Raw genomic sequence first — 13,901 nt, forward strand, 5'->3', positions numbered from 1 at the left:
CAAACTAATTTTACATAAGCGATATCCCAAACATTTACAGATTTTCATATATAGCCTAAAAATTTAAACTAATTTCATATCTAAGTATGTAATATCAGAGAAGAGCATCGGTAACGGAACTGGGGCAAAAAAAAGTTTGAGAAACGCTGCATAAGGTCATTTTAGAAAATTAAATATAATAACAACAATATACGTTACACCGTACGTGTTTTGACTACTATGTAAAACTATTTTTATCTAGCACGTATGCAAAACATGCTATCGTGCACAATAAAGTGAAATATTATTATTAAATCGAGGGGTTCCGTGACTATCAATTATAACGAAGTTATCTACGCGTGAAGCGAATAACAACTTATGATTTCGATAATGTAGGTGAAAAAATCAATGCCCTAATTATACTTCGCATTCATGGATACAAGATATTGAATTATTGGTTATTAGATGTCGTGAGCAAACACGCCAGTATCGTGTATTATTGACATAGTTTTAATTAAAATGTAAGTCAGTTAATGTCCCACTAAGTTGCTAGTAGGATACCCCGGGAACCACCCCTAGAGCTAGGAGGCCCGCGCAGGCGGGCCGACCGTCAGGGCGTCACGGTAGCATGCGTAAGCGATCCCGTGGCGCCCGTCGAAAGACGGAGAGGGTACCGCTGGTTTTTTAATGGGTATTCCGGTGTGCCTGGGCGCATTCGGCGTCCAGGGCACCGGCGAGTCCCACATCCCCCCCCCCCCCCACCTAACATCATGTGGGGGAAGCGCGTAACGCGTTGTTCCAGCGAGAAAAAAAAAGGTTGCTAGTAGGATACACTTTTTTCAGAATTTCATCTAGGTCATGCTGGTTTCTTCAAGGTTCTCCTTCGCCGTTAAGCAGCCTCAATTTTGAACGACAATATTCGTTTAATATTCACGTGCTGTCATCACCGAGTCGTCTCGGCTAATTTTAAGCCTGTTTTATTAAATACAATTTAAACAACTTCAATTAATACTATGAGAATATAAATCTACACTGATATGATAAATGAGTAAGTAATTCTGCCTCACGGCTTAACCACTTAACGAAATTTGACAAAATTTGGTATGAAGCACGCTTGAACTCGAAGTACCTAAGGGTTGTATCGTTTCTCCAAATTTCCATTTAAATTTGTACTCTAACAAAAAAATAATTTTCCAAATCCGTACATAAATGAGTTCTGAGGTAACAAACATGAAAACATACAACGGAATTGAGGACCTTCTTTTTTGGAGTCGGTTAATATATTTTTTAATACATATATGAAATTAAATAACGATATATATTACCAGGTTATTAGTACAGGTCCGTCTGGATGGTACCACAGACATTGGTAATTCACCAGATATTCTATCGTCAAACAGCACTGTTTGTGTTAATGTATTCAGAATTATACGCTGAGTAAACTTATTTAATTCAACAATGCACAAAATACACAATATGTTTATATTTCATTGTTGGCGGCACATTGACATAAGGAGTGGCTTGTGAATATATTGCCTGTGTGTACAGGCCAACGTGATCACTACCATCAGGCAAATTTGATCGCCTGCCTTCAAATAAGAAAAGGCTGCATTTTATCCTTTATTCGAAATATTTTGAATTCTTGCAAATGACCTTGAAATAATACCATTTGTAAATTTTTACTTTGACAGTGTTAGTGTTACCTTGAAACTGATCAAAGAACAACCTTTATACATCTACACATTTCACTAAAGCTTATTTTAAGAAGGTACCACTTTTGTAACCCGAACTAAGGCTAACTTATTTCAGCGAGCCAATAACCAGACTTGTGGTGCACAAATTGCACAAGTATGTGCGGCAAGAACGCATACTCTATTGTCGATAATCCGATAGGACTGCACTATAGGCCGGGTGCGGGAGTGCAATTTTAAAACTGTGAAAGGGTGCTACTGAAGATTTCTCGACAGAAAACCCCAAAGCTATTATTTGTCTTCTCGGAATTTGTACCCAGCCCTAAAATCCTATGCACTTTGAACTGTTTGTTCATATTGAAAAAACACTAGTTAGAACTCACCCTGTATTGCTCCAGCCCAGCATAACCAGAATAGCGCCCATTTAGCGGTGCGAAAGCGCTGCAGCCATGCTGGTCGCAGCACTCCCCAGCCACAACGGAGATCGCGCTCCGCTGACCATTCTCCATCTCTGTCATTCTGATAACAACATATTTACATTAAAATGATATAGAAAGCTAAACTAAGCTACTTTACGATAACAAAATAATCTTTATTCAAGTAGACTCAAAAATGAACTTTTGTATCGACTGGTTACACTGTTGAATTAAATTTAAAGCTAACACCGGCTCGGAAAATATATTCTACCGAGAAAAACGGCAAGAAACTCAGTAGTTAATCTTTTCCACCATTTTAATTACAGAGTATGTCAGTAAACAACAATTATTTTTTTATATAACCTGCCTAGAAGTTAATAAATACTAAGTCCACACTTTTTTATCTTTAATATAATCTTTTATTTAGTGTGTGTGGCCTTATTTATCAATGTTTTTATGACATGAGCCTTTTATCGTAATGATAAAAAAACTGAGTAAACTAACCCAACCAAAAACAAATTTAAACAAAAACTTCAAATAGTTACACATACTCGTATATATAATAGTAACATATTATTTTTTTGTTTAATAGAAAACTCATATTGATATTATCACTGTTTTACTAACTGGAATGTAACAATTTACCTAATAAATTTTACAGTTATTTAAAATTTTACAAAAAAAAGAAATTTTTAAGCAAAAAAAAAAATCGTGAAATTTCAAAATTGGCAATTGACTAAGCCGAGCTATTAGTATTTTGTAGGAGAAATATTTTATAGAGATACCATATAGGTATCATAAAATTAGTTGCTTAGCGCGGTTAACATTACTGCTCTACCACGATGGGTAGCGTTATGGTACATAATCAATATGAATAAATTGGGTTATCTAACATAAGGACTTCTCCAGATCGATGTAGTATATTCCAAGATAAGCGCGTTCAAATATATTCCAATATATGACTAATACAGATGTTTTTAACACAGGTGGTATACTTAGGGTGACATCACAGTAAATTTTTAACAATATTATATATATCCATAAGAATACTGCTAATTTTGATAGAAACAGTGACCAACCGGTGAAACACGAGTAGTTTTGCTATATAAGTTATCATTAATTGATAGGAGCTAATTTTTGGGAACCACAATGACCCAGGTTCAAATACGCAAACACCTCTAACCTTTCAAATCAATATGTTCTACATAATAACCTCGTGGTCGAGTAGTGTGTACACCGTTTTTCATGGGTACGCCACTCCGAGGTCCTGGGTTCGATTCCCGGCCGAGTCGATGTAGAAAAAGTTCATTAGTTTTCTATATGGTCTCGGGTCAGGCTGTTTGTGGTCCCGTCGTTACTTCTGATTTTCCATAACACAAGTGCTTTAGCTACTTACATTGGGATCAGAGTAATGTATGTGATGTTGTCCAAACAAAAAAAAATAATAATAATGGAAACAACCATCATGCGGCAGAATTTCATGATACGATAAACAGCGTGGTGGGATAGACTCTAAACGTGAACATTAGTATTTACAAGATAACCATATAATGGCTTATGACGAAACATTGTTTTTGGAAATCAAATGTATATTAAAATTTTATTCTTACCACACAGGACATTATCTACGTTTTGAAACACCGTCGCTAACAAGAGACACCGATCTAAAGTGGATTAAACTAACAAAGCACCGGAACCAATAATTTTGTCACATTCTATTTGGTTCAAGATTTAATGCCCAACATAATAAGCCTAATGTTAGGGGTCCGGCTATAAGAATTGAAGTAGCTCTCACGTAATTTACTAACTTAAATTGTACTAGCCACAAGAACCGACTAAAGCCACTTACACACGAGTAGTACACCAAAATATGTCTTTAATATTTAACATTAATCAGTTACACGGTTTTAATTAAAACTGAATTTGAATGACTTGTATTATTATCATAATTTATTCTTTGTTTAGATTTGACTGGAAAAGAATAACTTTTGGCATTGTGTAGATGGATCTTTGCATAATTTATGGAAATTATTTAAAAAAGTAACGTGGCGAATTATAAATTTAAATTTAATGTTAAAAATGAGATAAATACCTATATCGATGATAAAAATCGTTAAGCTGTTTATTAATTCGTGGAAAAGAGTAACTACTGCGTTTCTTGACAGTTCTTCTAGGTAGAATCTACATTCCAAGCCGGTTGATTACGTTTAATTTAATACTGATAAATGAAGACTTTACTTAAAGGAATTATAATACTTAAAGGAATAATATTTTGTTTTATTTTGACTGTTGGAAACATCGTTGCTAATATTACTATATAAATTTATATATACAGTATATAAATTTTAACCATTTCCAAAGCGCCACACAACTTGGGAAATTCCACGTCTCGTAATGTTCCTTGTGTCTATACACTGACTAACCCCTCTTCAAATCGGAAATATGTCATTAGTAGTAGTAGAAGATTCTGGAAAAAACTACGATAAACTTAAACCAAACCCTTTAATAAATTGGTATGATTTGGTATTTAAATATTTCTATGTAATTTCACATTTCCATTATAATCAATGATTAATCCGATTTCCAGGTTTTACGCAAAGCGATGGCTATCTGACCTTCACTATATTAAGAACTAAGTTACGTATGATTACGATAATATTACAAGTAAGAGCTTTCAATTATTAAAAGATTCATATCAGGGGTGGACGACACATTGTGACCTTCACATAAATGAAATACTATTAATAGTGTAATATCAGTGAAAAATTTAAGATTTATACGAAACGAGATCCCACTACCCCGTACTGATCTTGTAAAATAAAGCTGATTCAAACACAAAAAAAAAAGAAAATCGGTTGACAAACAGAGTAGATAGAACTAATTTGTTAAATGACGATTCAAAAGTGCTTGTAAAAGCCTACTTGAATAAAGTATATTTTATTTGATTTGATTTACTGAACTGCTTCGTTTAAAAATAGATTTAAAATTAATTAATTACGAACAATTCGATAAACCGTCACGCACATTATGGACATTGTGGTCGATCCATGAATGGTGAAAAATATCCACATGAATCACTATGATTACGATCAGTAATCTGGCTCGCCCACCACATCCTGACATACCTCGTTGCTGACTCCAGACTGATTTTGATTTAAAAGGAACGCTAATAAATACTAATCAGAATGTAGCAGGATACTGCCTGACATAATGTCTTCTTTATATTCTACTAGCTATCCGTCCCGGCTTCACGCGGGTAAATTAAGGGTCCATTTACAACTCTTAGTTTAAAGAACAAACATAAAAAAACGGCTTGGAAAGTTGAAATTCTCAGCATTTATCTACTATAATATACCTGTATTATACATATACTCTTGAATCACTGTGTTTGTTTATTAATAAAAACTACAAAAACATCGTGGCATAATTTAAAATATCTAAGCGTACAGACGGCGGGAAGTGACTTTGTTCTATAATATGTGGAGATAAAATAATAAATATGAAGACGTTTAAATTGCAAGGATAACGGAAATCCGCATTGGAGCGTAAATAAGATCCGAATCAGAAGGGTTGGAGACTACCCTCATCAGGAGAGCCTCAGCTCAGTAGTGGGACATTTACAGGCTTTTTATTTTTTACTATTTTTTTTAGTAAAAAAGACAGTTCTATAACATATATAACTCCGGAATGTAAGGTTTGTCCGATTTTAGTTTAATTCTTTAACGATATCCGCAGGGCTGACAAACACGATCATGATTTGTAGAATAACTTTATTTAATATAATTGAAGTATTAATGCCAATAATTCATATGTAAATATACTAAAGTTAGTCTGTAACAGATAACTATTTTCTTTTTATAAGCTGTTTTGATCTTATCCTGTTAGTATGTTCATCGGTCTCACATGGTATCAGTTATTTTATTTTATCCTTTAAAAATTACATATTAATGTATATATATTTATATATATATATACATTCCTATTTAATTTTTTAATTAATTTGTCGACATCTAATAAGTTTTTTATTGATTCCGAACCGACTGTTCCTTTAAAATTAATTAGCACTTTTGTATCGTTATTTATTATTTTTAAAATTACGATATAAAATTGCTTGTAAGAGCTCCCTTGAATAAAGTATATTTTTACTTCTGATGTTACGATTACTCTAATTAATGCTTGTTCTCCGGTGAGTCTCGTATTTGTTCTTACAAATTTAATAGCTCTACAGATAAAATCTTATAACAGATTATTTATTAATCAATCAGTTGAGTTGGAATTTTGCACATACTTGATTTCTGTGACGATACGATGTGGATTTTTTTTTATGTTTAATAAATATATATTAATAATATATATATATAATAATTGCATTTTTTATTATTGAATTATTACCTGTTTTAAAATATATGTTGATTTATAAGTAATTTTAATTGAATTTTTATGTGATTAAAGGAGTATAAAAACGTAACCGGCGATAGCTGTTGGAGCGTTACATTGATTTAACATATATTTGTAAATTCATGATTGAAATGTGATCGCGAAATACAAACATAAGGTTTTATTTATACCAGTTTTTCGTTTGTAATTTTTTGTTTCTTTCTAATTGTACATTTTCAATGAAACAGAAAACATATCATTATGCATCAAATATTTATTATATCATATTAAGAATATTCAGACGTATGATCAATGTGCGTTATAGTCTTTTTTCAAAAACTATGGTCCTAAATTATTTAATATTTATACCACATTAATATTGTATATAATTATATTAAGAATATATAAATTGCTAGAAAATATTGATTGTTTTAAATTAATTCAAACATGACTTAAAAAAATAACCTTTCGACTTCTCATACGCATAAAATATTACCTATATAATAATATGAAAAATAAAAAACTAAATAATACCAGTCCATTATAATAATTAGAAAGTGTAAACGGCTTTTTATTAGCTTCAGAAATCATTTTCTGTAGCTTTACCTCCATTTGTAATATAGATTGACAAAAGGTCAATGAGGTCTATGGTTTCGAAACATAGTGATTATGGGCTTGACACCAATGATTGATTTATATTTCTTTATAGTAATTATTAGGGAATTCAGTGTCAGCTAAATAATTATAATCTAGAAGGGAAATTACAGAAAAAAAACAGTGTACAAATGTTGATCTATTAGGTATTTAATATGCACGGGTACAATTTATAAAATAGTAGCTGTGCCCGCGACTTCGTGCGCGTTTAAATTTATGAAAAAAATATTGTTGTAGCCTAATTTACTCCTTATTGCATCAGCTATCTGCCAGTGAAAGTCCCGTTAAAATCAGTCCAGCCGTTCCAGAGATTAACCGGAACAAACAGACAGATAGACAAAAAATATTTAAAAAAAAATGTTAGTATATGTACCATGTATATACACATGCATTCAGTAAAAAGCGATTATTTTAATATTACAAACAGACACTCCAATTTTATTATATGTATAGATACAATATAATTTAAGCCTTAGAAATAATTTATCTTTCTACCAGTAAAAATAAAATGGTTATTGGATCATTACTTTAGAAAATTACCCTCTATACACAAACAAACAAATTTTACCACTTTTATAATATTAGCATAGATTCATATTGTTTTTTTTAATGCAGAAATAATCGCAATAGTAATGATAATTACTAATTAATAAATAAAATATTCTTGTGCAATGTAATTATTGTTAAAACTATTAACAAAAAATTCTATCATACCGTATCGTTGGTGAATGTTACAAGGTAACTTAGAATTTATTTTGGTAATCATAATTATGTATATATAGTTTTAATTGAATTTTGTTACACTAAGTCAAAACCTTCTATCTGTTATGTCTTAAATTACATTAAATCTTTTTAGGTTTTCATTGATAAAGATTCTTAGGACTTTATATGGAACAAAAAATATTAGTGAATAAATTTTACTATTGTTTTATAATTATTGAATAAAAATAAATAATACCATTTCAGCACATCCAATTAATACTCGAACACAATAAAAAACACTTATTCAAAACATACTTTTAACTCAAGCTATTAGTGTTATAAACTTAACGTGAAAAGTTTAGAGTCGAGCGACGACCGGCGTATAATCACGCTACCAATCCAACCCCACGCGGGAAACTGAGGGTTCCTGGAGCCCGTTACTGTATATAAACAACCGGGTCACAGATAAGCAAAAAGCAATAGACGCTTTAAAGAATTTTTGATCACTACTTTTGCCTGTTAAAAATACTGAATTGTGAAACATACTTTATGTTTAAAAAAAATATAACTGTTTCCTGTAAATAAATAGCTTATAGGTAACTAAAGTCAATAATCCGATCAGTTCCGACATGTTACTTTTAAACGTATTCGTTCCTAATTACAGCAGTATGTAATTAACACTGATTATTTAATTAATTACTTTCTTAGCAGCGAATACACTATTAAACAATATTTTTATTTTATATTTTGTAATAAAGCAATATATTTGATTTTATATTCAATGAATCAAAATAACTTAAAACAATTTGAAATTTTATTATTGATACAGATTAAATTGAAATGTTTTGTAAATATCGCGCGGCATTTAGAATGTATTCTCTGTTAATTCAATAGTCTATGCGCGTTCACTGCGCACGTGCGGCTCACTTGACGTGAGTTTAATCTGATTTTGAAACTAAATTAAAAGCGCCATATTTATGTGTTTTGGAGGGAAACTGGGCTGCGTAATATATTTTCTTTTAGTTCATAACAGGAAAGTAAGAATATTATGTGTATCTTTGCATATTTTTTTTTTGTATAAATTTCGTAGAGTAGCGATCTTACGCTGCTGTATATATTAACTTGAATTAGTTTTAACATATGTCAATGAGTTTGATTAATACAAGATATATATATGCATCTTTTATGGAATAATGTTTACCTATAGATTTATAGTAAAAACAGTTAAACCTTAACAATAAAAGTAAAATCAAATTAGAGACATCGTTTTCTACATTTCAAAAAAATACATTAACGGTTGATCGCAATAAGAATTTATTATATCATTAATGAACTTATACATATTAAATATTGGTTATTATAATTATTTAAAGGGCAAACGATCTGAAAATCTTCTTATTTCTTCACCGGATTTTCTTTGGTCTGGCCTTCTGATTTTTTTTTTCCGAACCGATCGCATACTATAATTAATATCAAAATATATCTGAGTAAATATGACCATCTGAATGTTTAATAATTACACAAGTTTATATGAAATTAATTAATAATTTGCAGCTTTGTAAAGGTATCCTGAGTCAAAACTCGAAATTCACCGTAGAACACAAGCGTAAAATATCAGTACGTGATATGCGACTTTGATTATAATAATTATAAAATTTATAGGATACACGTATCAAAATAACGTATCACCGTAAGTCAGTTGTCAATATTCCAAGAATGACATTCGAAATCTATAAGAATTCACACAATTGCACAGCTGTTTCAAAATGTAGGTTATACCAATAACACCTGCAGGAAAATTATTTAATAGCTCTTTTCCACCAATGAAATAGCACAGGTATGTTGTAATGCCTGAAAATACTAAATACATACTTTTTTAGGGTTCCGTAGCCAAATGACAAAAAACTGAACCCTTATGGATTCGTCATGTCTGTCGTCATATCCGTATGTCACAGCCACTTTTTTCCGAAACTATAAGACCTATACTGTTGAAACGTGGTAAGTAGATGTATACTGTGAACCGCATAAAGATTTTCACACAAGAATAGAAAAAAAGGACAATACATTCTTAGAACTGAAGCACAATTTTGTTTCCACCATAAACCCATACGTATGGAGGTATCTATGGACAGATCTTTATTGAGGTTTCAATGATAATTTTTTTCCAAACTGAATAGTTTGCGCGAGAGACACTTCCAAAGTGGTAAAATGTGTATCCCCCTCTGTAACTTTTAAAATAAGAGAAAGATAAAACTAAAAAAAAATATATGATGTAATTTACCATGCAAACTTCCACCGAAAATTGGTTTGAACGAGATCTAGTAAGTAGATTTTTTTTAATACGTCATAAATCGTAAACCGCAGTTTACCTTTTATTCAAAAGTTACAACGAACTACAAGAACTTTTATAATATGTTACTTGCTGCTACGGAAACCTTTATGGGCGAGTCCGTCTCGCACTTGACCGCTTATTTAATTTAATTATAATCTCGTATTTAATATAAGTGATTATTACCTAAGGATTTTTAAACATAATTTAAATGAATTGGCAAAGTCAATAATACCTGAGAACTTTAAAACAGAAGCGAATCTCCTAGGAAGGATTTATTGAATTGCGGAGCCTGAAATCGTACAGTTACATGAATATAAAGACAATACATCAAGTTACCCTGTCCCCGTCCTCTCTCCTGATGCGCAGGTCGATGGTCTGGAACCCATCGTCTACACTCTCGAAAGCCTTGTTGATGCAGCCACCTGCATTTTCAGGCAGCATTGTACACTGTCGACAAACAAACAGTATATTAAATAGAAACCTTTATATGTGTAAACGAATTATATGACTTAGGAAAAACGAGATGTGTCGTGAGACAATCGGTTCGAAGGAAGTTGCTTTCGCTATACAATATTATATATAAATTAAAAGACAATGAAATAAATCAACAACGTTTGAGAATATATAAGTGGCAAGAAATAAATGAGAGCCGAGATGGCCCAGTGGTTAGAACGCGTGCATCTTAACCGATGATTTCGGGTTCAAACCCAGGCAGGCACCACTGAATTTTCATGTGCTTAATTTGTGTTTATAATTCATCTCATGCTCGGCGGTGAAGGAAATCATCGTGAAGAAACCTGCATGTGTCTAGGAAATCATCGTGAAGAAACCTGCATGTGTCTATTTTCAACGAAATTCGGCCACATATGTATTCCACCAACCCGCATTGGAGAAGGGTGGTGAAATATGGTCCAAAACCTTCTCCTCAAAGGTAGAGGAGGCCTTAGCCCAGTAGTGGGAAATTTACAGGTTGCTAATGAAATGTATGTAAAAGAAATAAAATTCGTATTAAAAATCCAATGTGTAATTTATACTTATATTAGAAATGCAAAGTAACTCTGTCCGTTACCTCTTCACGCTTAAACCGCTGATTTGGATTAAAAATAAGAACATAGTTAATGTTTTATAAAATTCTTGAAGCTAAAGCCGCAGGTCCAGCTAGTTAAACTATAAATATATATTAAACAATAACATAATATATTATAGAAAGTGGCAGAGAGAAGGCTAAAGAAAGGGAGAGGTCATCTGAAGGACGATTTTACCTCACGTGACGATTTCTGCCAGTTCACTCACAAAAAAAGTAAAAATAATAATGTACATATTTATGAAGAATGTCGGCCATTCGCAAACAAGATATTATAGTGCAAGATTGTAGGCGCAAACGCATATGTCTGGTAATCCGATGAGCTGGACGAACCATGGAAGGCATCCAAGTCAACCAAGACAATGCAGGATTTTAAATTAGAACATTTCTTGACGTGTACTTTACGAGAATGAGTGGAACAACGACAGTGGTCTTTTTACGGGCTGCTACAGAGACTTCATTAATAGAAAAAAATCCGAATAACTTTTATTGGCTCAAACCGTTTTTCGCAATCCAGGAGTCGCTTCTCGTATTTTATTCTTAATTCGTCCTTTATACTTAAGTTAATTTATGTAATTGTAGAAATACCGGGGGTACGTAGATCCAGCTGAATTCAAATCCAAATGGGGCAGCTGCTTTATGCTGCAGTCTCTTTTATTTTTATTGTTCTAATTAGTTCCATTTTTAAATTAGAACTTTTGTATTTATTACAATGTAAGTATTTCATTAATCTCTACTCTATATTGTGGTTTGTTTGAATACGATTATTTCAATTCAAAATATACTTTATTCGAGTAGGCTTTTACAAGCACTTTTGAATCGTCATTTAATAAACTATTTAAAGTAAAGCTACCACCGGTTCGGAATGTAGATTCTACCGAGAAGAACCGGCAAGAAACTCAGCAGTTACTCTTTTTTAACATCTAAAAATACAGTCATGTTAGTTAAATACAATTATATGTGTATGTTATGTCTCCTGCCTGGAAGTCAACAACTCCACGCTTTTTTATCATTAATATAATGTATTTATTATAATTAACTTAAATTTATGAAACGGCTAAGTTAAAAATGTCTGCGGATTTTTATTATAGAAGCGGATACCTTGCCCCAAGAATGATTTATTGACTATCCTTACTTCTTGTGCACATGCAATGATTATCACTAATATTATCAAAGTGATCACTGTGATGATTATATTTCAAACCTGGAAACAATCATAACTTAAGCGAAACCACTTTAACGCAAACGAATACAAATTAACTAGTTGCAAGGCTTAGTAAAAATATGACGTTGTTTAGTACTTTACGAACATCGTATAAGCGAAGAACACATCTCGTTAGGACCATGAATATATGCATGTCATTCGCACTCCATGCATACATTACTCTGTAATCTAGTGAAACATTTTTTCCTAATAACCTTCTACTCTAAATTAAATGCTGATAAGAAATTTATTATAACGTGTTTGTAATAAAACATGTCTACGTAACTGACGTTACTGCGCTTTACGTAAATACAGTAAAAGAGAGACATGTTACACTGCATATAACAAGTCTTAGAGGATTACTAAACCGATAAACGAGATATATATGTAATTCAAAAGTTGTAATTCGCCTTTTCCTTTACGTTAACAGACAGAAATGCTTGCATAATAGCATGAAATATTTTTTAATATTTATTTATAACTGTTAAAACAAGTGCGGATTTAATGCGATTAACTAATCTTTTCAGTTTTTTGTAGCTTATATTATTTTTGGTCAAGATGTTGTTCGTTATATTCGCTAATGTTATGCTCTGTGGGCATTCAAGCTTGTAACGAGTAAATAGTAAGTACCTAACTAAGCAAAAGAGCTTCGGCCGGCTCTAATAACAGTTAGGCACATTTTTTTTTTTTTTTTTTCTTTCGTTTTTTGAAAAAATATGAAAATAAACCTAGAAAGCTATAACCAAAATTTGAGCCAAATCATTAGAGCCGTTTCCGAGATACATGAAATAAATTTATTTAATACTAGGAGCTGTCCGCGGCTTCACTTGCGTATTAGGAGTTGACCGTCGGATGTTAGATATAAAAAACATAAAAGTACAGTATATAAGTAAATGAAAATCGCTTCAGTTTTTTAGCGGCGACAGAACAACAGACAGACAGAAAGAAAGAGTTCCTTTCGCAATTATAGTTATACTATACAAGAATTCCCATTTAATAATTTAATAAGATATGATACATAACATACAGGCTTAAATTAATCCAAAACTTCCAAATAGAAATCTAGAAAAGTCGGTATTTGATACTATAATTTTAATATAATTAAAAAAAAACTTCATTGTCATCATCAAGGTACACATATTTTATGTATTCGACATTCAATATAAAACCGTTTGCTCGGTGACGCGAATCGTATGATTACATTGGTGCAGTGACGTCACTAATTAAATAGAAAGGCGTGTGCGCCGCCTGTACTAGTTCCCATGAGTATTGTATGAGCGATTGTGGACGATGCTTTATGAGAAATTTGATTGAAAATTTAACATTTTAAAATATATTCAAACCACGACATGACAAAAGTTTGATATTTCTGTTGATAATATACATATCATATTAATAAAAAGTATCAAAATCGTCTGACTGAAATACAAATCACGTCTCAGGTCTCTGATTAGATGACATA

At 31.9% G+C, this 13,901-nt stretch overlaps 1 protein-coding gene across 1 annotated transcript in view; it reads right to left on the bottom strand.

Annotated features, from left to right (window-relative positions):
- Positions 1 to 13,901, bottom strand: part of LOC125066521 (solute carrier organic anion transporter family member 4A1) — a 70,359-nt gene that overhangs the window by 50,716 nt on the left and 5,742 nt on the right. Inside the window, exons 2-3 of the mRNA XM_047674626.1 lie at positions 10,488 to 10,598; positions 2,054 to 2,189 (exon numbers count right to left, since the gene is read on the bottom strand). Of these exons, the coding sequence (XP_047530582.1) occupies positions 2,054 to 2,189; positions 10,488 to 10,592 (241 nt within the window). The 5' untranslated portion in view covers positions 10,593 to 10,598. The remainder of the gene's footprint in view (positions 1 to 2,053; positions 2,190 to 10,487; positions 10,599 to 13,901) is intronic.

Source organism: Vanessa atalanta, chromosome 1 (assembly GCF_905147765.1).
Source record: "Vanessa atalanta chromosome 1, ilVanAtal1.2, whole genome shotgun sequence".
NCBI classification, from domain to species: Eukaryota; Metazoa; Arthropoda; class Insecta; order Lepidoptera; family Nymphalidae; genus Vanessa; species Vanessa atalanta.